We start from the raw sequence: 23768 nt of genomic DNA, 5'->3' as shown, positions 1-23768 counted from the left end.
TACTGCTGCAGCACCTACTGCGCTATCAGACTTTGATCCATCGGTATATATTTTTGTAAAAAGAGGATAATTCTCTGTGTGAGCAGTATGGAGTTGTTGTATATTGATATTTGCCAGGGAATGCTTCCCCCAGTTTACGAAGTAATTGTCGCAGGATGGTATAGTATAGGCCCATGGCGCAACTGGACAGGTTGGATCTTGGAGGACTTTTTCGAGATGGACATTCCAAGTTTCTGATAGTGCTTGTAATCTGATACCAGTAGGCTGAACAGCACTGGGTTTATTTCTATAAAAGATTTTAAACTGTGGGTCACTAAGTATAGGCCAAATTGGATGGGTAGGCATGCTTCGAATTTTAGCTGCATAATTCAGAAGTAACACCTTTCTTCTGAGACAGAGTGGAACTTCATTGGCTTCAATATAAAGGCTTTGTACTGGCGATGTCCTAAAAGCTCCTGTAGCAATCCTGAGGGCAGAATGTTGAATAGGTGCAAGGCGTGTAAGTACGCTTTCCCTGGCAGAGTCATAAACTGGGGCACCATAATCAAGACGAGACCTAATTAGAGTTCTATACAATTGAAGCAGGGTATAGCGATCTGCACCCCATGTTGTCGAAGAAAGAACTCTGAGTATATTCATTTTTTTCTGGCAAGTAGTCCGCAGATATTTGATATGATCTAAGAAATTAAGCTTACTATCAAAAATGAGGCCCAGGAGAGAAATACTTTTCATGACTAATATAGGATGATTCGTTAAGTGAAGCTCTGGTTCAGGATGCATCTTTCGTTTGTTGCAAAAATGAATGACACTGGATTTCTGATGTGATAGTCGGTATCCATTCTGTGTCATCCATAATTCAATATTGTTAAGAGAGGTTTGTAGTTGCCTTTCGATGAAGTTCATATTCTGTGAACTGCAGGAAACAGTCAGGTCATCGGCATAGAGATATGTGTTTACAGGGACTGGTATGCATTTGGTTATATTATTTATTCTTATTGCAAATAAGGTAGAACTCAGAACTGAGCCTTGTGGGACTCCTTCCTGTTGTATATAGATTTGCGAGAGGACTTGCCGATAGCGGACTTGAAAAGTTCTATTCTGGAGGAAGTTTTGTATGAAATATGGTAAGTGGCCTCTGAGGTCAAGGGAATGTAGATCTTTCAAGATACCAAAACGCCAAGTGGTGTCAAAGGCCTTTTCTATGTCAAGGCATACCATAACGAGATGCTCGTTTCGGATAAACGCATTCCTGATGTTTGTTTCAGCTTTGACCATGAGATCCAGGGATGATCGATTTTTCCTGAATCCAAATTGGCTATCAGATATTAAATGTTTGGAGTCAAGATACCAGGTTAGTCGGCGGTGTATCATTTTTTCCAGGGTTTTGCCCAAGCAGCTGGTAAGAGAAATAGGTCTATAGTGGTGAGGGACAGAGTGATCTTTCCCTGGTTTGGGAATTGCCAGTACATAGGAGTGATGCCAGCATGTGGGGAATGAATGTTCAGTGAAAATACGATTGTAGAAAGTTAACAGCAAGGATAATGCTTTGTTATCTAAGTGTTTAAGCATTGTATAATACACTCCATCTGGACCAGGAGCACTGTTCTTTGAGGTATGTATAGCTTCTTGAAGTTCAATCATAGTGAGGGGCCGATTATATGATAGACACGATTTGGTTTTGAAGTTCAATCGAGATTTTTCAGCTGAAGCTTTAATCTTCTGAAATGACTGGTCATATGCGGTCGATGCAGACAGCTGTGAGAATACAGAGCCTAAAGCATTTGCAATTTCTGCAGGAGTACACAGTTCCCGTCCATTCCAGTTGAAAATTGGGGAGGATGGAGGAGGAAATTTGCCATTTAATTGTTTTATTTTTCTCCATATTATTCTAGAATCTGTATTTTTATTAATTGAATTTGCAAATCGGATCCAGGAGTCTCTTTTTGCTTTTTTCCTGATATGGCGAGCCTTGGCTCTGAGTTTTTTATAATTTATAAGATTATTGGTAGTAGGATGTTTGCGGAATATATTCCAGGCTCGGTTTTTTTCTTTTTTGGCACTTCTACAGTCTTCATTCCACCAATAATTTATGGATCTACGAGAGCTTGACTGTGACTGTGGAATGGCAATAGACGCAGCTGCTAGGATTTGTTTAGTGATATGTCTGGTGACTATGTCAATTGGACAAGATTCAATTATCTGATTATCAAATGATACATGATAAGTATATTTTGCCCAATCAGCCTTGGAAAATTTCCATTTCATGCAGTTTTCTGAAGTCACAGAGTGTGAAGTTTGAATTTTACAGATTAGTGGATAGTGATCACTGTTCAGTGGATCATCCAAAGCTGTCCACTCAATACAAGGAAAAAGGATTGGAGAGCATATAGATAGGTCTATTGAGGACACAGTTCCTGTTTGGAGATGAATGTAAGTTGGTGAACCAGTATTTAGGATGGATAAATTCTGCCTGTCAATGAGCATTTCAATAAGTTGTCCCCGTCCATCTGCATTGGGAGAGCCCCACAATGGATGGTGTCCATTGAAGTCGCCCAATAAACAGAAAGGGGTTGGCAACTGCAGTATTAGATCTTCAAGTTCATGAATAGTGCAAGGCTGAGTGGGCGGTAGATAGATAGAGACAACTGTTATAGTGACTCCAATTGCTATTCGCGCAGCAACCGCTTCAATAGAGGTTTGCAAAGGAATACGCCTGCAAGGGACTCGTGAATCTATGAGAATAGCAACCCCACCGTGAGCTTTATTTGTAACTGGTCTATCTTCTCTGAAAAGAGAATAATTTTTGATCGAGAGAGATACCTTAGGAGTTAAATATGTCTCCTGTAAACAGATGCCAACTGGATTATGACGTTTAATTATTTCTTGGATGTCATCAATATTGCTACGCAAGCCTCTGCAATTCCACTGGACTATATTATTCATTGTTTAGATTTAGACGAGGGAGCTGAGTCTGTCTGCTTTTTAAAAGTCTGTTTACCGCGGTCAATTTTGATTTTATCTCTTTTTGAGAAAACTGGTCTCTTGTCTATTTCATCTTCCGGATGGATCTCCAGAATCGTTTCTGTTTCTTCCTGACTGGGGATTTCATTGGTATCCATAAGGACGGAGTCAACTGGCTGTTTGCTAACGGGATCTGGTTTCTCTGTTTGAACAGATATTACAGGGGCTGCATGGACAGCAGGTGGTATGGTGATTGGCGTGTTGTTAGCCCTGCTTGATATATGTTGCTTTGATGATTGTGGTGCAGAAGAGAGCAGGGATCGAGCCCATTCAGCAATAGAGATGTTTGGTGGAATTGATGTGTCAGTTTGGATGGATACTGAATGAAATTTTTTAGAGGCTTCGGCATATGTACGTCTAGGCATCTGTATTTGCAGTTGCTTTCGTGCTTCTGGGAACGAGACTTTGTTTTCTATTTTATATTTCTGGATTTTTTTCTCATATTTCCACTGTTCACAATTTTTGGAGAAGGCTGGATGGTTGCCTTTACAGTTGGGACAAAGAGAAGACTGGGTATTACAATCAGTTTGGGTATGCTCCTTCGATCCACAGTTTGGGCAGACTGGGTCACCTCGACAGACTGTTTGTGAGTGTCCAAATTTCTGACACTTATAACATCTTATTGGGTTTGGAATGTATGGCCGTATGCGACAATGCAAATACCCTGCTTTCACTGACGAAGGTAGGTTTGGTGAGCTGAATGTTAATATGATGCTCCGAGTTGGAGTTAGCTCGCCATCTTTTTTCATCATGATTCTTTTGGCCTGTGTGACTTTCTGTTCCTGCAATTCCTGTACAATTTCCTCCTCTGAAACATTCATTAGGTCCCATTCTGAAATTACGCCTTTGGATGTATTTAGTGTGGCATGTGGGGACACCTTGACTTGAATTCCACCAAATGAATTGAGTCTAAGTAGAGACTCAGAGTGTTTAGAGCTTGTGGTCTCTACAAGCAAGTCGCCAGATTTTAGTCGCCTCACCATTTTCGGGGAACCAGCTACATTCTCAAGACATTTTTGAATTAGAAATGGCGATAGATTGCCTAAGGGTTGGTTTGTCAGTGAATGGAGAATCAGAAAACTCGGATGTTCAATTCGATGAGTATCCGTTTTCAGTCTCTTTGGATTGGTAGAGTCGATATCAGGTTGATGCAAATCCGCATTATTCAGATTTGCAGTCTTAATCGGGGGGAAGTTGTCATATTCCATGTTTTGCTCCTTTTGGCCCTGGGGGTTTGCTTTACCTCCCAGGTTTCCGGCCCCGCCACGGGGAGGCAGGAGCAGTGCCACTAGGTGACCAAGCGGCTGAGTTAATTGGTTAGTACTGTTAGAAATAGAAACAGAAAGGTGGCTTCCCTTTCTGGGCCTTTGCCTACTTCTTGTAGTGCAAAAGTGCTGCAGTAATTTATAAATAAAGAAAACGGTAGTTGGAACGAAATATAATTTGTTCAAAGGCTCTTTGGATATAACGCTTTTTGGAACGCACAAAAATCACTTGGTCACGGAACGCTTGGCACCCGGGGCCACAATCTTAGTAGCCTGCAAAGATTCTTCCCATCAAATGCAGCGAAAATATTTAACTCACTACACATAGATGCCGAAAAACTGTGTGAGGATGCAACATACCGGAAAGAGATCTTCCAGGATTCGTACAGACTTACCGAAATATGAATCGGCTGCAAAGTACCAAAGAATTGTGAATAAAAGTGAAGCTTTCTGCTTTAAGAACAATAATAATTTGTTGACTGTAAAAATATACCTTCTGTAACAGTTATGTTAATATGTAAGTTATAGATGGAATTATTAGTGAATTGTAAATATATGAGTTGTATAATGTATGTACAGAATCATTAATGTGTAAATACCGTATATATTAAACATAAAATGTGTATATAATATTTCGGGACGAGACTACGTGTTCAGTATATGTAACCCACTGCACGTAGTATCTCGTATCCTGATATGTACTTAGCACACTCCTGGAACTTTGCCGTCCCGGGGTGGTTTCCTTATGGAAATAAACAGATAATAATAATAATAATAATAATAAAAGGTTGAATCAACCCTCCGTACTACTTATAGCAGAAACAGCACTGAGTGGGTCACTGTATATCAAGGCGGACGAAATTAGAAGTTGGGTAATATGATCCAGAGTCAAGTTTATAGTAGCGAAAATACTGCATTCGATTGGTAATCAGACAGATGTGGTGAATGTGTCCAAGTAGGTGCTGAGGGAAGACTGCCGCAGTACCCACTTGGATATCAGTTTTTGATCCATCTGTATAGACTTCACATGTCTTTGAGTTAGCAAGAGAGTAGGTTGCATGTAAATGTGCGATATTGGAATGAGATAGGGTGTTCTTTCACCATTGTTGAAATTGTCCAAGGTGGATCTGATGGTGTCATGTCCTGAAATATATTACCAATTTCTATATTCCATGATTCAGCTAGTTCTTTAAGTCTAAGGGGAGCAGGTCGGTTTTCATTTTGTTTGCTATTGTAAAATGACTCCCATTAGGGTGAGAAGGAAGACTGCGGATTTTTGCAGCATACAAGAGAAGTAATTTTTTTTCCTGCGGAGTTGTAACGGAGGTTCGTGGGCTTCAGGTAGGTAGTCATAATTCAGTGATCACGCAGTGTATCTAAAACATTTTCAGTTAGACAATCCTTGAAACTGATTTGTACCTCCACTGCATCCAGCGACATTGCAGTTTGTTATAACTCCCCTTGCGGTTATGAAAGTACTGACAATGACATTTCTTTCAAATCAAGTGGTAAAGATTTGACGTTGAATCTTGTATCAATGGCAGAAACGTTTATTCTTTTAAACCGTAATAATAATAATATTAATAATAATTCAGACAATCTTATGCCATGTGAGTATTAAGAATTCTTCAATAAATACTCATGATTCCTCTGATAATCACGAAAACCAAGACAAAAATTACCGGCTATACATACATTTGCGGTTTTCTTTATCGCAATGCAATAAGTAAATAAAAATAAAGACAATTTAAGTTTAAGAGTAATTAAAGTGTGTTTCGAAAAACAGCTAATTAAAATGAATGAATTAAGAAACTGACCTTGTAATTTTAAGTCCGCATTAGGAACAGCAGTGCACTAATACACCTGGAATAAGAAACAGCCAGAACAAACAGTTAGTCGTACTCCATGATGACTACTGAACCATTGTAGGAAAACGTTTGCATTTTACTTTACGCTTGAGCCATTTCGGGTTATTTCTTTTATTAGTATCTTAAAGGCATTCTCAGGAGACCTATTTTTCACTGTCCTTACCGCCAATCAAAATGCGTACAACTATTCTAATGTTAATTATCCAGCTGAGAGAGCAGAATTCAAACGCACTTCCCCATGTCAGAAACTTCCTCTTGCAACACCGAAAAATGGAAGTTTTTCCTGTTAGAATGAAGAATCGAACTTGGGCTACGTTTATGACAATGAGCCACGTCTGTGAGGTACTGAAGAGACAGGTAGAAAGGTCATTAGGGTGCAGTTACATTTGTTCTAGGGTCTGACGTAAAAAAAAATTGGGATATTTAAATTACTTTGATTTGATATAATATTTTTATAATTGAACATAAAATAAAAATAATTTTCAAATTAAAGTCAATATGTTATATAAAGAATAAGATATTTTTGTGACTTTAGCACTAGGAGAAATATTTGCGCGAAATTTTTATGCAATACTAAAAATCAATAAAAATAATCCTGCAGATGCAATTCTGACTGTGGACTGTAAAATAGAATGTCATATTCATTTCGAACGTACACGTTTGATATTAATATGAATATTTATACTTCGGGTATAACTGTCCAACCATCTCAAATTTCATCATAGACTGTTTGGACCACGTGTTAAAACAATCTAATAGTCCAATTAAAGTTAGAGGACTTGGAGAAAAATCGAAATGTTTAAATTTAATGAGGACGAAAATGCATATGAATAAAACTGGCCAAGTGCCAACTGTGAGTAGATGTACAGATTAAGTAAAAAATACATTGTGGTAATTATTAACAAATCAGATGAGAATGGAAATAAATTTGGCAGACCTGTTGTCAAAGTAACTATTGGCCAAAGATAGTTATGATTAATGCAGTTGAGAGAAGCGTAACGTGTAAGGAAACGAAGAATAAATGAGAACATGTGTGTTTTCTTCTGTTTACAGAAAGGGTCTTGGCAATTTGGTCACGTATGCTCAATGAACAGGAACACAAATTTCTACTGAAAGTAATGGGAACTGAGCAGATAAGTGCTGTATCAATTGCCAGTAGAACAAACTAAGCAACCGCTCGAATCGACGTCTGTACCTTTGGGTTTTTCGCTGTTTGCCTCCAGTAATTACAGAAGTCTGTCTGAAGCTACTTCTATAAAAAAGGAATTCTCCTACCCTATGTTTTCATCCTCTGGTAAATGGATATGCACTAAACTAGCAGAAAATAAGTACTCGTGAGCATTCACACGAGTAAATACTGTAATTGAAACTAGTTAGGATAGTGGAGACTCGGATGAAATACTAAGTTTTAATAACAGTTAAAAACTTTGAGAGGTCGAAATACTGAGAGTAATCTGTAATTAACTTCGATGGATCACTTATTCGTGTGATATTATTTTCGTCGTCCTTCAATAATTTATATGTAATCGAGTTTCTTTACACAGTTCAAAATATATTATTTATATATAGCTAGCCCGGTCGGCATGTCATAGTGTATATTATCTGGTCCAACTGCACTTGGTTTTGTTTGTGATGCTGCTTCGCGTAATTCATATAATGTAATTGGTTGGTTATAGGGTTCAATCCTTTTGGTATTAAAATTAATTGTGTTATTTTCAGTTTTCTCCTTATAGGTCAAAAATTCTGTAGTGTATGATTCTTTTGACGATACTTCAGCTATCTCTGATGGTTCGGTAATGCTTTCTCCATTACAGTGTAATACTAGTGATGGTTGGTTTTTATATTTCCCATTAATTTTTCCTATTTTATTCCATATTATTTGTGTGTTTGTTGTTCTATTTATTGAGGAAGTAAACTGGATCCAGGAAGTTTTTTCTGGCTTGTTTCCGTGTATATCTAGCTAGTGCTCGTGCGTGTTAATATTTTATCAGATTATCTTTTGTAGGATATCTCCGGAACTTATTCCAAGCTTTGTTTTGTTGTCTTCTTGTTTTCATGCAATCGTCGTTTCACAAGAATTTTGGGTGATTTGTGGATTAAATATTGACAGTGTTCTAAATTTTTCCCAGTTGCCGTTTTCTATTGTCCACCGGTTGGTCTGTTGGAATGACAGGGAGTGTTTCTGGTCAGTATGGTGATTACTGGGTCGTGGTCAATGTTGTTTGGGTTTTATATTACTTGCCACTTTAATTCCGGTAGAAGGGATGGTTTGGTTTGGGTTGGTTTGGTTTGGTTTTTAATGGCGCATTGGCAGCTAAGGCCATAATGCGCCAAGACAAATTTAAAATGTTATTAAACATTTTGGTAGCAAAAGCTACCACGTCAAACAAATAATTATTACGTTAACAAGGTATAAAAGTAAAACCATAAAACTTATATCTTTGTATAAACATTAATAGATTGTAAGAAGTTAAAAACGTCAGACATATTGTCTCTGTCACCTATAATCTGACTGAGTGTAAATGGCTCAGTCAAATTATTAAAATCAGTAAAACACAAGCGTCGTGCTTCAATAATAACAGGACATTCTACAAAAAGATGACTGATGGTTAAAATAACATTACAATTCTCGCACATAGGTGGGTCATCCGCCCTCAGCAAATAGGAATGTGTTAGATGACTATGACCTATGCGGAGCCGAGCAAGAACAACTTCCTCTCTTCGGACCCTGCGTAGACTGGACTGCCATTGCATAATTACAGGCTTAATGCGATGTAATTTATTTTTGGCCTGTCCATGCCAAGAATCTTGCCATTGGGAAAGTAGTTTAGAACGTATTATTTGCCTGTAGTCTGTATAGGGGACTGACAGGCAATAATTATCCAGGGAAATGGCTGATTTGGCAGCGGCATCAGCTGATTCATTTCCCCGGATCCCAATGTGGCTAGGGATCCAGCAAAAACGAATATCGAATTCTAATTTCGTGAGGGAAAAAAGAATCTGCCGGATCCCGGACAGGATCGGATGAGGATTAAAACTCACCGATACCAGAGCCTGTAACACGCTCGACGAATCACAATAAATCATATACCTCTGGTAGTCGCGATTTTTAATGTGATTTGGTTTGGTTTGGTTTTATTGGCGCATTAGCATCTAAGGCTATAATGCGCCAAGACCAGGTAATATATAAAAATTTAACATCTCAGTGACCTAATTAATTAGGCCACCGTGTCCAGATCTAATTACAATGATAAATCAATAAACGAAATAATAATAACATGAATTTTAAATACGATTAAAAACGTTTATTGCTTTCAAAAGGCTAAAAATAGCAGACACATTGTCATTGTCAGATAAAATCTGACTGAGTGTATACGGCTCAGTCAGATGGCTAAAAGCGGTAAAACGGATATTGCTAAAATCTGGACAGTCAACTAAAATGTGTCTAATTGATAAAATTGTGCCACAGGACTCACACATAGGAGGGTCATCAGCCCTCAGCAAAAACGAATGAGTCAAATGACTATGTCCTATGCGGGTCCGGGCGAGAACAACTTCCTCTTTACGATTCCTGCGCAGACTAGACGGCCACGGTTCAATTAAAGGCTTTATAAGATATAATTTATTCGCAGTCTGTCTATTCCACGAATCCTGCCATTGGGAGTGTATCTTTTCGTGTATTATTCGCCTGCAGTCTGTTGTTGTTGTTGTTGTTGTTGGGGTTTAAAGTGCAATGGCTACTTAGGCCATATTGCACTTATGGAAGTGATGCATACAGTCTGTGTTTGTTGATTAATAAGCAGTTAAATACGGTTATACAATCTTATTCGTTTTAGAAAGGAGAAGAATTCTGCAAGATTTGAATTTTCGCCTATGATATGGTGAAGTGACAAAGGTTCCTTTAAATTTGACAGAGAATTGAAAGACATTAGTCGAGCATTATTATATAGAGTACAGTCCAGAAGTATGTGTTTGACTGTGAGTGGTGTATGACAATGATTGCACTGGGGAGGATCATTTCCTGACAAAAGAAACAGATGGGTTAAATGAGTATGTCCAATTCTGGCTCTGGCTAGAATTACTTCTTCTTGTCTGTTTGCTATAGAGCTAGAAGCCCATAATTTTGGTAAGGGTTTTAGTTGGAATAGTTTATTTTGGAATTGTGTTTGCCACTGAAGAGTCCATTGATCTTTACATATTCTTTGTATATTCATTTTATAATCTGCGACAGGTACTAGCGAATTCGTTGGGGCTGGGCTGGATGGATTTTTGGCAGCATCATCTGCAATTTCATTCCCTGGTATTCCGGTATGGCCTGGAATCCAGCAGAAGATAACCTTTTGCTGATGCTCTCTAAGTCGTATCAACTGTGTTTTGATGAGCTTTAATATCGGATGAGTAGGTGGGGAATTGTTTTGCAATGCTAATACGGAACCTTGCGAGTCTGTGTAAATTATGCTCTTTTGAATTGACATATGGAAGACATTTTCTAATGCAAGCTTTATGGCAAATAATTCAGTTGTGTAGCTACTACACTCTGTCGGAAGAGATTGAGAAACTATTTTATCAGGGAGTACCACTGCTGCACCCGATCCACTCTCGGATTTCGACCCATCTGTATATATTTTAGCGAAGTCAGGATAATGTTGACCATGCTCAGTGTGCAGCTGTTGGATGGTAAAGTCTGATAGAGAGTGTTTACCCCACTGGTGGAAGTACTTGTCACAACATGGCGTGATGTCAGACCATGGTGGGTCAGGATCTATAGGATCTTGCAAGATTTTATCGAAGTGTATATCCCAATCTTCTGTTAGATGTTTTAGCCTAATACCAGCAGGCCGAACTGTCTGTGTTTTGTTTCTATACAGGGTCATATACAGCGGATCATGAAGTATTGACCAATTAGGATGGGTTACCTGGCTTTGGATCTTGATTGCATAGTTTAACAGCAACATCTTTCTCCTCATGTTTAGAGGAGGTTCATGGGCTTCGATATATAAACTTTGCACTGGAGATGTTCTGAATGCACCTAATGCTGATCTAAGAGCTGAATGTTGGATAGGGTTGAGCCGAGATAAAACACTCTCCCTAGCAGAATCAAAAACAGGCGCCCCGTAGTCCAGGCGTGATCTAATTATGGCTCTGTATAGGTGAAGCAGGGTGTTACGATCTGCTCCCCATGCTGTCGCTGATAAAACTCTGAGTATGTTCAGTTTCTTTTGACAGTTTGTCCGGAGATATTCAACGTGTTTTTGGAAGTTTAACTTGTTGTCGAAAAATAATCCTAGTAGACGAATACAATTAGCTATGGGAAGAGGTTGGTTATTCAAGTGGAGCTCGGGCTCAGGATGCATATTTCGTCTGTTACAGAAGTGTATGGCAGCAGATTTCTTGCTGGACAGTCTATAACCATTTTCTGTCATCCATGTCACGATGCGATTAATTGATATTTGTAGCTGGCGTTCAATGTAATGCATGTTTTGAGAATGACAGGATATTGAGAGATCATCTGCAAAGAGGTAGGAATCTACAGTTTTCGGAATGAGTTCAATTATGTGGTTCATTCTCATTGTAAATAAAGTGGCACTGAGAACCGACCCTTGCGGAATTCCTTCTTCTTGGGTAAAGATCTTAGAGAGGGTTCCCCGGTAACGGACTTGAAAGGATCTCTGATGTAGAAAATTTTTGATAAAGTATGATAAATTACCTCTCAGGCCAAGAGAATGCAGATCTTTTAAGAGGCCGAATCGCCAAGTAGTGTCGAAGGCTTTCTCGACATCAAGACAGACCATTACGAGATGTTCCTTCTTGACGAAAGCATTTCTAATGTTTGTCTCGGTTTTGATCATGAGATCCAATGAAGATCGATTTTTCCGGAATCCAAATTGGTTGTTGTTAATCAAGTTTTGGGACTCCAGGAACCAAGTGAGACGGCGATGTATCATTTTCTCTAGGGTTTTGCTTAGACAGCTGGTAAGGGATATTGGTCTGTAATTTTGCGGAACAGAATGATCTTTACCGGGCTTTGCAATTGCTAGTACATAAGAATGACTCCAGGAACTTGGGAAGGTATGTTCGGAAAAAATGCGATTGAAAAATATGAGCAGTAATGAGAGTGATCTCTGATCCAAATTTTGCAACATTACATAGTATATCCCATCTGGGCCAGCAGCACTGTTTCTTGAGTTGTTAAGGGATTGTTGCAGCTCAAGCATGGTAAATGGTTTGTTATAAGGTAAAGCGGAATTGTCAGTGAAATTTAGTCTGGATTTCTCTGCAATTGTTTTAAGTTTTTGAAATGTTTGATCATAGGCGATAGAAGAGGACAGCTGAGAAAATGTGGTTCCCAGTGCATTTGATATTTCTGTAGGGGTAGAAAGCTCCTGTCCATTCCAGTTCAGTAGTGGGGTGGATAAAGGAGGAAATTTACTGTTTAAACGTTTTATTTTTCTCCAGATTAATCTAATATCAGTATTTTTATTCACTGACGAGGCGAATTTAATCCAGTTTTCTTTTTTCGCTTTACGTCTGATGTAACGAGCTTTTGCTCTAAGACGTTTATAACTAATAAGATTGAGGGTGGTTGGGTGTTTGCGGAAAAGGTTCCAGGCTTTGTTTTTCTCTTTTTTCGCATGGGTGCAGTCCTCATTCCACCAATAATTTGTTTTTCGTCTATTTCTTGCTTGATATTGAGGAATGGTAGCGGATGCGGCTGACAGAATTTCATTTGTGATGTGCTCAGTAACACTGTCGATGGAACAGGACTGAATAATGTAGTTGTCAAATGATATTTGCGTTCTGTATTTTGTCCAATCAGCTCTTGAAAATTTCCATTTCATTGGATTTTCTGTTGGGAAGGAACAGGATGTTTGAATTTTGCAGATTATGGGATAGTGATCACTGCTATAAGGATCGCTTAGAGTTACCCACTCTATACTTGGAAAGAGGATTGGGGAACAAATGGTAAGGTCTATTGTAGAGGTTGTACCTGTAGGGAGATGGATATATGTGGGAGTGCCAGTATTTAGTAAAGTTAAATTTTGCCTGTCTATCAACATTTCAATAAGCTTCCCTCGTTTGTCTGATATAGGTGAACCCCATATTGGATGGTGGGCATTAAAGTCTCCTAGGATACAAAAGGGAGATGGTAACTGCAAGACAAGATCTTCGATTTCTTGAATGGTATATTGATGATTTGGTGGAAGATAGATTGAAACCAGTGTCAGTGTAATACCATTTACAACGCGAGTGGCAACAGCTTCTAAGGAGATTTGTAAATGGATGCGTCTGGAGGGGATACTTGAATCCACGAGTATTGCTACTCCTCCGTGAGCACTGTTAGTGTCAGCTCTGTCTTGTCTAAACAAGGTATAATTTTTGATTTTGATTGAGATCTGAGGTGTCAAATTCGTTTCCTGCAAGCACATTGCAAGAGGTCGGTATAGGTGAATTAATTCATGGATATCATCGATGTTGCTGCTAAGGCCTCTACAGTTCCATTGGATGATCTGTTCCATTATTTGGATTTGAAAGAAGGAGATGAATCTGACTGCTTTTTATAAGTGGGTTGTTTGTGACGATCCAGCTTAGGTTTTTCTTTTCTGGGGAAATTGGGGCGTGTTGAATTATTGCTATCTTCCATTTCATCATCTGCATGTAATTCAAGGAGGTCTTGGGTAGTCGTATCGTCGGTATCCATCCTTGTTGAGGGTGGTTGATTAACCTCGACAGGATCTGATTTTTGAGGTTTTTCTGTTACTTTACCTTGGGTTATGATTTGGGTTGGAACTGTGATAGGTGTATTCATACTTTGGTCAACTGTGTTTGGCTTTGATGTAGGCTGGGTCGATAGAACTGATCGAGCCCAGTCTGCAATCGATTTATCTGGAGAGAGTGACACTTCCGTCTGACATGCTACTGATTGGTGAGAGTGGATAATCGAGGCATAAGAGCTATTTGGCATGGTTAGTTTAATTTGTTTCCTAGCTTCTTGATAGGAGACTTTATTTTCAGTCTTATATTTTTGAATTTTTTTGCCTATCTTCCAGAGGTCACATTCTTTAGAGTATGCTGGATGGCTTCCCCTGCAATTAGGACACTGTGGAGTTTGTGCTTTGCATTCTAACTGGGTATGAGTTGTGGAGCCACAGTTTGGACATGTTGAAACGCCACGGCATGCTGTCTGGGAGTGACCAAATTTCTGGCACTTGTAGCATCTTAGGGGATTTGGGATAAAGGGTCGAACACGGCAATTTAAGTAACCTGCTTTGACTGATGCTGGTAGATTCGGTGTATTGAAAGTTAGAATTATGTTACGTGTTGGGACTAAGGTACCATCTTTTCGTATCATGATTCTTTTTGCTTGAGTTACATTTTGTGACTTTAGTTCTTGTACTATTTCTTCTTCAGACACGTTCAGTAGATCCCACTCAGTAATCACTCCTCTGGATGAATTCAGGGTGTTATGCGGAGTGACTTGTATTGGAATTCCGCTTAGAGTGGTGAGTTTCAGTAGTTGTTCAGAGTGTCTTGGGAGAGAAGTCTCTATTAACAAGTCCCCGGATTGGAGACGTTTCACCATTTTTGGAGATGCTGCTGCATGTTCAAGGCATCGTTGGATGATGAAAGGGGATTGTTGTTGTTGTTGTTTGGGGTTTAACGGCGCAAGAGCAACTTCGGCTATATTGCGCCTGTTCAAGTTTTGTTATTTCCTGTTACATTGTTACTGCTTTAACATATTAGATATGATTAGTTAAGTTTATTAAGCTGAGGTATGATAAGAGTTCACTGACGTTTGAGTTTTCTCCCATAATGAGTTCAAGGCTTAATGGCTCATTTGAATGCGATTTGAATGCTGATTGGCGGGCAATTTGGTATCGTGGACATTCTATGATGATGTGCTTCACTGTTAGTGTGGTCAGACACTGAGAGCATTGTGGAGGATCGTCTTTCATTAGGAGGTAAGAGTGTGTTAAATATGTGTGCCCGATGCGAAGCCGGGCGAGGATAACCTCTTCATGTCTGTTTGACCGAAAACTTGATTTCCAGGATTTCTGCTCTTGTTTAATTTGGTATAATTTATTGTTTGTTTGAGATTTCCAGGTCTGCGTCCATATATTTTCAGAGGCTTTTCGATTGATGTTTTTAAAGTCATTGAGCGGTATTTTATGCAAGTGAGAATTTTTGTTAGAAGGATGTTTTGCAGCATCATCCGCACGTTCATTGCCGAGTATTCCAGAATGTCCAGGAATCCAAGTGAATCTGACTCTTTGTTTGTTTTCCCGAAGGTGTAATAGGGAGGAAAGAATTTTTCTTACATACGGATGAGATGGATGATCCTCTGTCTGTAAAGCATATATTGCACTTAATGAGTCTGTGAAAATAATACTTTTTACGAGGGAAGTTTTGGCAATGTGATCTAGGGCGAGACTTATTGCAAACAATTCGGCACTAAAGATACTGCACTCTATTGGAAGAGACTGTGAGATTATGTTGTTTGGCAATGCAACAGCAGCACCAACGTGTGTGGCCGTCTTGGATCCATCAGTATACAGATGAGAATAGTCAGAGAATTGCGTTACATAAGAGGAATGAAGCTGTTTTATATGTTGACTTGGGATATTGCTCTGTTTCCATTTTATGAGGAACATGTCACAGTCAATTGAACTGATTTTCCACGGTGGAACGGCTGTGGGGGTATCTTGGTAGATTTTATCCATACTTAAGTTCAATTGTGAGAGTATTTCTTTTAGTCGGATACCTGCAGGTTTGCAGATATGAGGTTTGTTCGTATATAAATTTTCCCATTTCGGTTTATACAAGTATTGCCATGTTGGATGTCCAGGAAGGCTTTGAACTTTCGCAGCATAGTTCATAAGAAGAACTTGTCTACGAAGACTGAGTGGGAGTTCATGGATCTCTGTGTATAGGCTATACACAGGTGAGGTACGGAAGGCTCCTGAAATAACACGTAATGCATTGTGATGAATTGGATCTAACCAGTTTAACACACTTTTCCTAGCTGAGGAGTAAATGGGAGAACCATAATCTAATTTAGATCTTATCATTGCACGATAAACATGCAAAAGTGAATAACGATCAGCTCCCCATGTCATGGCTGATACAGCTCGTAGAATGTTTAATTTCTTTAAGCACATTGTACGTAGATATTTTATGTGTTCTAGGAAATTTAATTTTTGATCCATGATTAGTCCTAGTAGCCGGATACTCTGTTTCAGTGGAATTTGTTGATTGCTTATCCTGAGTTCTGGATCAGGATGCATCTTTCGTTTTCTGCAGAAGTGTATTGCCGCTGTCTTTTGTACTGAGATTCGATATCCATTATAGATGGACCAGGATTCTATTTTGTTAATAGCACATTGGAGCTGCCTCTCGATTGTCCGCATATTCTGTGAGTGACATGATATTGTGAGGTCGTCGGCATATAGGTAGGTTTCAACTGTTGCTGGAATAACTTCTGTTACAGGGTTTATTTTGATAGCGAAAAGGGTTGCACTGAGGACTGAGCCTTGGGGGACCCCCTGTTCTTGATTGTATATTAGAGACAGAATATGATGATAACGGACTTGAAAAGTTCTTTTAGTCATGAAATTCTGAAGGAACTTTGGTAGATGGCCTCGAAGACCTAATTTGTACAATTCATGAAGGATACCATATCTCCACGTAGTATCGAACGCCTTTTCAATATCAAGGCATATCATTACAAGGTGTTCGTTTCGGAGAAAGGCATTGCGAATATTTGATTCAGCTTTTGTCATTATGTCTATTGTTGATCTATTTTTCCGGAACCCATACTGACTAGGACTCAGGAGGTTATGGAAGTCAAGAAACCATGTTAACCGATCATTCACCATTTTTTCTAAAATTTTACCTAGACAGCTAGTGAGCGCGATGGGACGATAATTATATGGATTTGAATGGTCCTTCCCAGGTTTTGGAAAGGCCAGTACAAACGAATGTCGCCAAGAGTCTGGATATGTATCCTCAAGGTATATCCTATTATACAGCAGTAACAGCATGCATAAAGAGTTTTTAGGGAGGTGTTTGATCATTTGATAGTGGATTCCATCCGGACCTGCTGCGCTTTCTTTAGATTTGGCTAGGGCTTTATGTAATTCATTTATAGTGAAGGATTGATTGTATGAAATCTCATGAGCTGCATGGAAATTGATTTTGTATTTTTCGATTTGAGCTTTATATGTTTGAAAGATTGGTCTGTATGACGTTGTTGCTGACAATTCCTCAAACGTTTCTCCTAGTAGATTTGCAATTTTTTCTGGTTCAGTTATGTCATGACCTTTCCAGCTTATGATCGGTTTAGGGACGGTTGTATATTTGCCTGAAATTTGTCTAATTTTATTCCATATTATTCTGCTGTCCGTATTTCTATTAATTTTGCTTGCAAAGGATATCCAGGATTCTTTCTGAGATTTCCGGCGTATATAGCGTGCTTTTGCTCTGGCTTTCTTATATTTTATGAGATTGGTGGTGGTGGGATACTTTCTGAATTGATTCCAAGCCTTATTTTTTTCTTTCTTTGCTTCCAAGCATTCTTCATTCCACCACGGCTTATAATGTTTATGAGACTGGTTAGCTGTCTTTGGTATTGCAATGTTTGCTGCAGAAATTATTTGATTTGTGATGTGAGTAACAGCATTATTGATATCAGTATGTCTTATGATTTTCTCATCTAGAGAAGCAGCATATTGGTATTTTTCCCAGTTTGCTTTGCAAAATTTCCATTTTATACCTCTTATAGGTTGCTGTACATCATTTGCTAGTAGGTGACAAACAACTGGGTAATGATCACTGCTATAAGGATCATCGGAAACAGACCAGTCAAGGAGAGGAAAGAGAGCTGGGGAACAGATGGTGAGATCAATTGCAGAGGTAGTCCCTGTTGGTAAGTGGACATGGGTGTGAGTACCTGTGTTTAAGAGTGTTAGGTTCCTATTATTTATAAGTTTTTCAATCATCTGTCCTCTTTTGTCTGTATGAAGTGATCCCCAGATGATATGATGCCCATTAAGGTCCCCCATCAAACAAAAAGGAGATGGTAATTGTTCAATTAGATCCTCAAATTCTTGCAGTGAATACGCATGATTAGGTGGAAGGTAGAGCGAAATCATAGTCAAGGTAATTCCAGTCACGATGCGTACCGCGACTGCTTCAAGGGGTGTTTGTAGCTGAATATGCTTGGATGGAACATTAGAGTCAACAAGAATGGCGACTCCTCCATGACCTGTATTGGTTTTTCGATCTTGCCTATATACATTGTAGTTCTTGATTGAAATACTTATGTGCTGAGTTAGGTTTGTTTCTTGCAAACAGATACTTGCAGGAGCATATACGGAAATTAGATCTTTGATATCGCTTAAATTACTTCGAATGCCACGACAATTCCATTGTAGAAGTGTACGCATTATTTGGGTTTAGTACTTGATTCAGATGACTTACGATGAGTTGCTTGTTTTAATCGATCTGTTTTGATTTTTTCTTTTCTGGGGAAGCTGGGTCGGCAACCACTGTCCATGTCATCATTTGCGTAAAGTTCCAGAACTGGTTCATCTTCTTTCTCCTTTTCATCAATTTCCATAGTGTCAGTATTTTTTTGTGTTTTTTCAACAGGTTTGGTGGAATTTGTACTGCTTGTTGGTGTTGGATCTTCAGCATCTGGTGGGATTACAATGGGTGTATTAATTGCCTGATCTACTTTTTGTTTTGTTTGTATAAGAATGTTACGTGCCCAATCTGCTATTGAGATGTTAGGCGGGATTGTGATGTCAGTCTGTATTGCAATTACCTTTGTTTTCTGTACTGTAGTTGCTGCTGTTGCTGCTGCTGCTGCATATGATCTCACTGCTGGAAATAGTGGTATCTGCTTTTTGGCTTCTTGATATGTTACCTTATGTTCAGTTTTATATTTTTGAACTTGCTTTTCTCTTTTCCATATATTACAGTCTCTGGAATAGGCAGGGTGGTCTCCTTTGCAGTTTGGGCAGCAAGGAGACTGTGTATTGCATTCTTTACAGGTATGTTCTTTTGAGCCACAAGTGGCACAAATAGCTTGTCCTCTGCATACTGTTTGGGAATGGCCATATTTTTGACACTTGAAGCATCTTATCGGATTGGGGATATATGGCTTTACCTGGCAATTCAGGTACCCGGCTTTGACTGATGATGGTAGAGTTGGAGTACTGAAAGTAAGTATGATGGTGCGAGTTGGAACGAGGTTTCCATCCTTTTTAATAAGGATTCTTTTGGCATGTATGACATTCTGGTTTTGTAGCTCTTGTACGATTTCTTCTTCAGAGCTATTTAGGAGGTCCCATTCCACGATAACCCCTTTAGATGAATTTAAAGTGGCATGTGGAGTGACTTTGATGGGAATCCCTCCAAAAGTTTTGGTTTCAAGAAGAAGCTCAGAATGTCGATGATTTGACGTTTCTATCAGAAGGTCGCCTGATTTCAAGCGGCGAACCATTTTCGGTGGACCAGCTATATGTTCTAGACACCTCTGTATAACAAAGGGAGAAAGTTTACAAACTGGTTGGTCTGATAGTGAATGAACAATTAGAAAGAGTGGCGAGATGGTGTGGGTCACATCTTTCTTTTGTCTTTTGGCAGTAGATGGATTAGGATCATCTTGCTGCCGATTGTGATCAGTTTGATCCATAATTCCAGGAGAAGCCTGGTTTGTCAAGTCCATTGTTGCTCCTTTTAGCCCTGAAAGGATTATTTTTCCTTTCAGGTTTCCGGCCCCACCACGGGGAGGCAGGAGCAGTGCCACCTAGTGACCAAGCGGCTGGCGGATTAGTTTGTTAGTGAAAAAATGGATAAATATCCTAAAAAAGAAAGGTGATTTTCCTTCCTGGGTTCTACTTAAAATCTGCTAAGTGAAGAACCACTTACAATGAACTGAGAATAAGAGCGGCTAGAAATGAAAGAGAACAAAATCACTTGGAAGGATCACTTTAGAATTCGCTTAAGAAAATCGCTTGGTCCCTATCGCTTGGCACTTGGGGCCATGAAAGGGGAGAGCTTGCTAACAGGCTGTGCCGACAGAGAATGGATAATCAGGAAAGCTGGTGATTCCTGTCTGCCTGCATCTTTTTTCATTCTCTTAGAGGTAGAAAAGTCATGGTCGGGTTCACGATTGTCATATTGAGCACTCTTGGGCTCTAGACGTGGAAATTCATTCGTTTCCATTACTGCTCCTTTTAGCCCCGAGGGTTGATTTATCCCCCAGGTTACCGGCCCCGCCACGTGGAGGCAGGAGCGGTGCCACCAGTGACCAAGCGATAAAAGGTTAGTGGTTAGTGTGTTAGAAAAGTAGTTATATATACAAAAGAAAGGTGTCTTTCCTTTCTTGTAGGAGGCTTCCTTCTTTATTTACAAAGGGCCAGAAAATAAATAACTTTGAAAGTAAAGCCTTTGGAAATCTCTTTATCAACTGCTCTTTAGAAAAACGCTTTCAAATTCGCTTTGTAAATCGCTAGATCACTCGCTTGGCACTCGGGGCCCCTGCAGTCTGTAAAAGGGCCTGACAGGCAGCGATTATTATTGGGAACTGCTGATTTGGCTGCATTGTCAGCCAAATCATTTCCCTTAATCCCAATGTGGCTGGGAATCCAGCAGAAGCGGATATCATATTCACGTTCTCGGAGGAAGTGAATCTTCTGCTGAATGCTAGACAGAACTGGATGAGAATTATATCTCACAGATATTAAAGCCTGTAACACGCTGAGAGCGTCGGTATACAAAATGAACCGTTGGTATTCGCATTTACTAATGTGATCCAAGGCTAACTCTATAGCGAGCAGCTCTGCAGTAAATATGCTGCATTCAGAGGGAATCTGCTCTGATGTAATGCTGTCTGTAAAGACAGCAGCAGATCCCACATATGATTCCGACTTCGAGCCGTCTGTGTAAACTGGCGCGAAGTCAGAATATTCAGCTCGGTGTGCTGAATAAAGCTGCAGGTAGACAGACGATGGAGTGTCCGACTTTCCCCAATTTCTAAGTGACAAGTCACATGCCGGGAAATGAGCATGCCGGGGTGGAAGGGGTTGCTTCGGTGTTTGGGCAACCTTGTCTACCTTGATATTAAATTCTTTGAGTAGCTCTTGGACACGAATACCAAAAGGTCGGTTGGCAGTCTTACGTGTGTTATACAAATTTTCCCATCGTGGCTCAAAAACGGATAGCCACGTAGGATGGTCTGGCAGGGATTTCAGTTTGAAAACGTAGTTTAGAGACAACTGCTTACGACGAAGCGATAACGGCGGTTCGTTTGCTTCGACGTATAAGCTCTGGACTGGAGATGTTCGATATGCTCCAATAGCGGTACGGAGTGCCAGATGATGGACAGGATCCAGCCACCGAAGTACACTGTCTCTGGCCGAATTGTATACCAGGGACCCGTAATCTAGTCTGGATCACACATGTGCACGGTAAAGCCGAAGGAGGGTACATCGGTCTGCTCCCCAAGATGTAGAGGAGAGAGAGCGGAGGATATTTAGCCCTCTTGTGCACTTGGTGCGGAGTTGACGAATGTGATCAAGAAAGGTCAACTTTTTATCAAATACGAGTCCCAGAAATTTTGTATCCGCCGCAACTGGAATAGCATTTTGTCCGAGCCTTAATTCAGGTTCAGGATGAAGATTACGCTTACGACAAAAGTGTACGCAAACGGTCTTCTCCGGCGAGAACCTGAAACCATTTTCAAGTGCCCAGGAGTTGAGGCGATCAATGGCTTTCTGCAGTTGGCTTTCAATAACCCTCATGTTGCATGACTGACAAAATATGCTAAAGTCATCAACATAGAGGGCACCGTTTACGGTTGGAGGAAGTTGTTCTGTGATGGAATTTACTTTGATGGCGAAAAGCGTGACACTTAAAACTGATCCCTGTGGTACTCCCTCCTCTTGGCTAAAGGAACGAGAGAGTGAGGATCCAACACGAACTTGGAAAGATCGATCGGCTAAAAAGTTTTCAATAAAAATGGGGAGTCGTCCCCTAAGACCAAGGCTATGCAGATCTTTTATGATGCCAAATCTCCAAGTTGTGTCATACGCTTTCTCCATGTCAAAGAACACCGACACCAAGTGTTCGCGTTTTAGGAAAGCATCCCGGATGGATGTTTCCAATCTAATAAGATGGTCCAAAGTGGACCGGTTCCTTCGGAAGCCGCACTGGATGTTGGAGAGAAGGTCATTTGTTTCTAAGTACCATATTAAACGAGAATTAACCATTCTCTCCAGGATTTTGCACAGACAGCTAGTCAGAGCTATAGGACGATAATTGGTGGTGACTTTTGGATCCTTTCCTGGCTTAGGAAAAGCAAGGACGATTGCCTTCCACCAGGAGTCCGGAAACTGCCCTTCAATAAAGATTCTGTTATAAAGAAGGAGCAGATAATCCATAGATTTTGGTGAAAGCCGTTTAATCATTTAATAATGGATGCCATCAGGTCCAACAGCACTTGCATTAGAAAGAGTGAGGGCTCTCTTCAGTTCCTGCATAGTGAATGCCCCGTTGTAGGGATAGAGGCCCTTGGACTTGAAATTAAGTGCCTGCTTTTCAATTTTATGTTTCAGGACCAGGAACTCTGGGGAATACGAAGATGTTGCGGAGATGTTAGAGAATGTTTCCCCAAGAGCATTGGCTATTGCAGTTGGATCTGCAATAGCGCATCCATTATAATCTAGGATTGAAGAAGGGTGGGATGTATATTTTCCCTTCATTTTCCGGATTTTATCCCAGACTACCTTAGAATTGGTAGCCTGGTTAATAGATGATGTAAAACGGATCCATGATTCCTTTTGACTCTGACGGCGAATGTAGCGTGCTTTGGCTCGTGCACGCTTGAAGGCTATTAGATTACAAGTGGTAGGATATCGACGGAATATCCCCCACGCTTTGTTTTGAGCCTTTTTTGCTGCTGTGCATTGTGAATTCCACCAAGGTTTGGGAAATGGTGGAAACCGAGCAGATGTTTTTGGAACAGCATTCGCAGCTGCTTGGACAATGATTTCTGTGATGTACGTTACTGCGTCATTGATAGGCTCCTGACTGACTGTACTGAGTTCAAAATTTGCCTGATGTTGGAAGGCATTCCAGTCAGCCTGATCAAACTTCCACCGTGGTAACCTAAAAGGAAGACATGGTCTCCCACTGTGTAACAAGGTTATCACAGGGAAGTGATCACTTCCGTATGGATTCTCCTCCACTTCCCAAGTGAGTGATGGGAGTAGAGAAGGGGAGCAGATAGAGAGATCAATGGCAGAAAAAGTACGGGTAGGCATATGGAAGAAGGTGTTTGTTCCAGTATTTAGAAGGGAAAGGGCATTGTCATTGAGCATACGCTCTATGACCCGTCCCCTTCCATTGGTGTTAGCACTACCCCACAGGGTGTTATGTCCATTAAAATCCCCAAGAAGTAAGAAAGGGGGTGGCAACTGCGTTAGAAGATCATCAAGGTCTTCCTGGGAGATGTCAGTCCCAGGTGGCAAATAAATAGAGCAGACCGTTAATAAAAATCCCACTGTAAGGCGAATTGCAACAGCCTCTATGCTGGTTGTAATTAGCAAAG

General features: G+C 40.0%; 1 protein-coding gene across 1 annotated transcript in view; it reads right to left on the bottom strand.

Annotated features, from left to right (window-relative positions):
• The window catches only part of LOC150077504 (uncharacterized), a 127125-nt gene that overhangs the window by 95869 nt on the left and 7488 nt on the right, over positions 1–23768 (bottom strand). The window contains exon 2 of the mRNA XM_090385926.1: positions 12892–13441. Within this exon, the coding sequence (XP_090242052.1) occupies positions 12892–13441 (550 nt within the window). The remainder of the gene's footprint in view (positions 1–12891; positions 13442–23768) is intronic.

This window comes from Mastigoproctus giganteus, chromosome 12 (genome assembly GCF_048544385.1).
Source record: "Mastigoproctus giganteus isolate SK-2022 chromosome 12, ASM4854438v1, whole genome shotgun sequence".
Taxonomy (NCBI): domain Eukaryota; kingdom Metazoa; phylum Arthropoda; class Arachnida; order Uropygi; family Thelyphonidae; genus Mastigoproctus; species Mastigoproctus giganteus.
The sequence above is the reverse complement of the archived record's forward strand: the minus strand, read 5'-3'. Positions and strand labels throughout refer to the sequence as shown.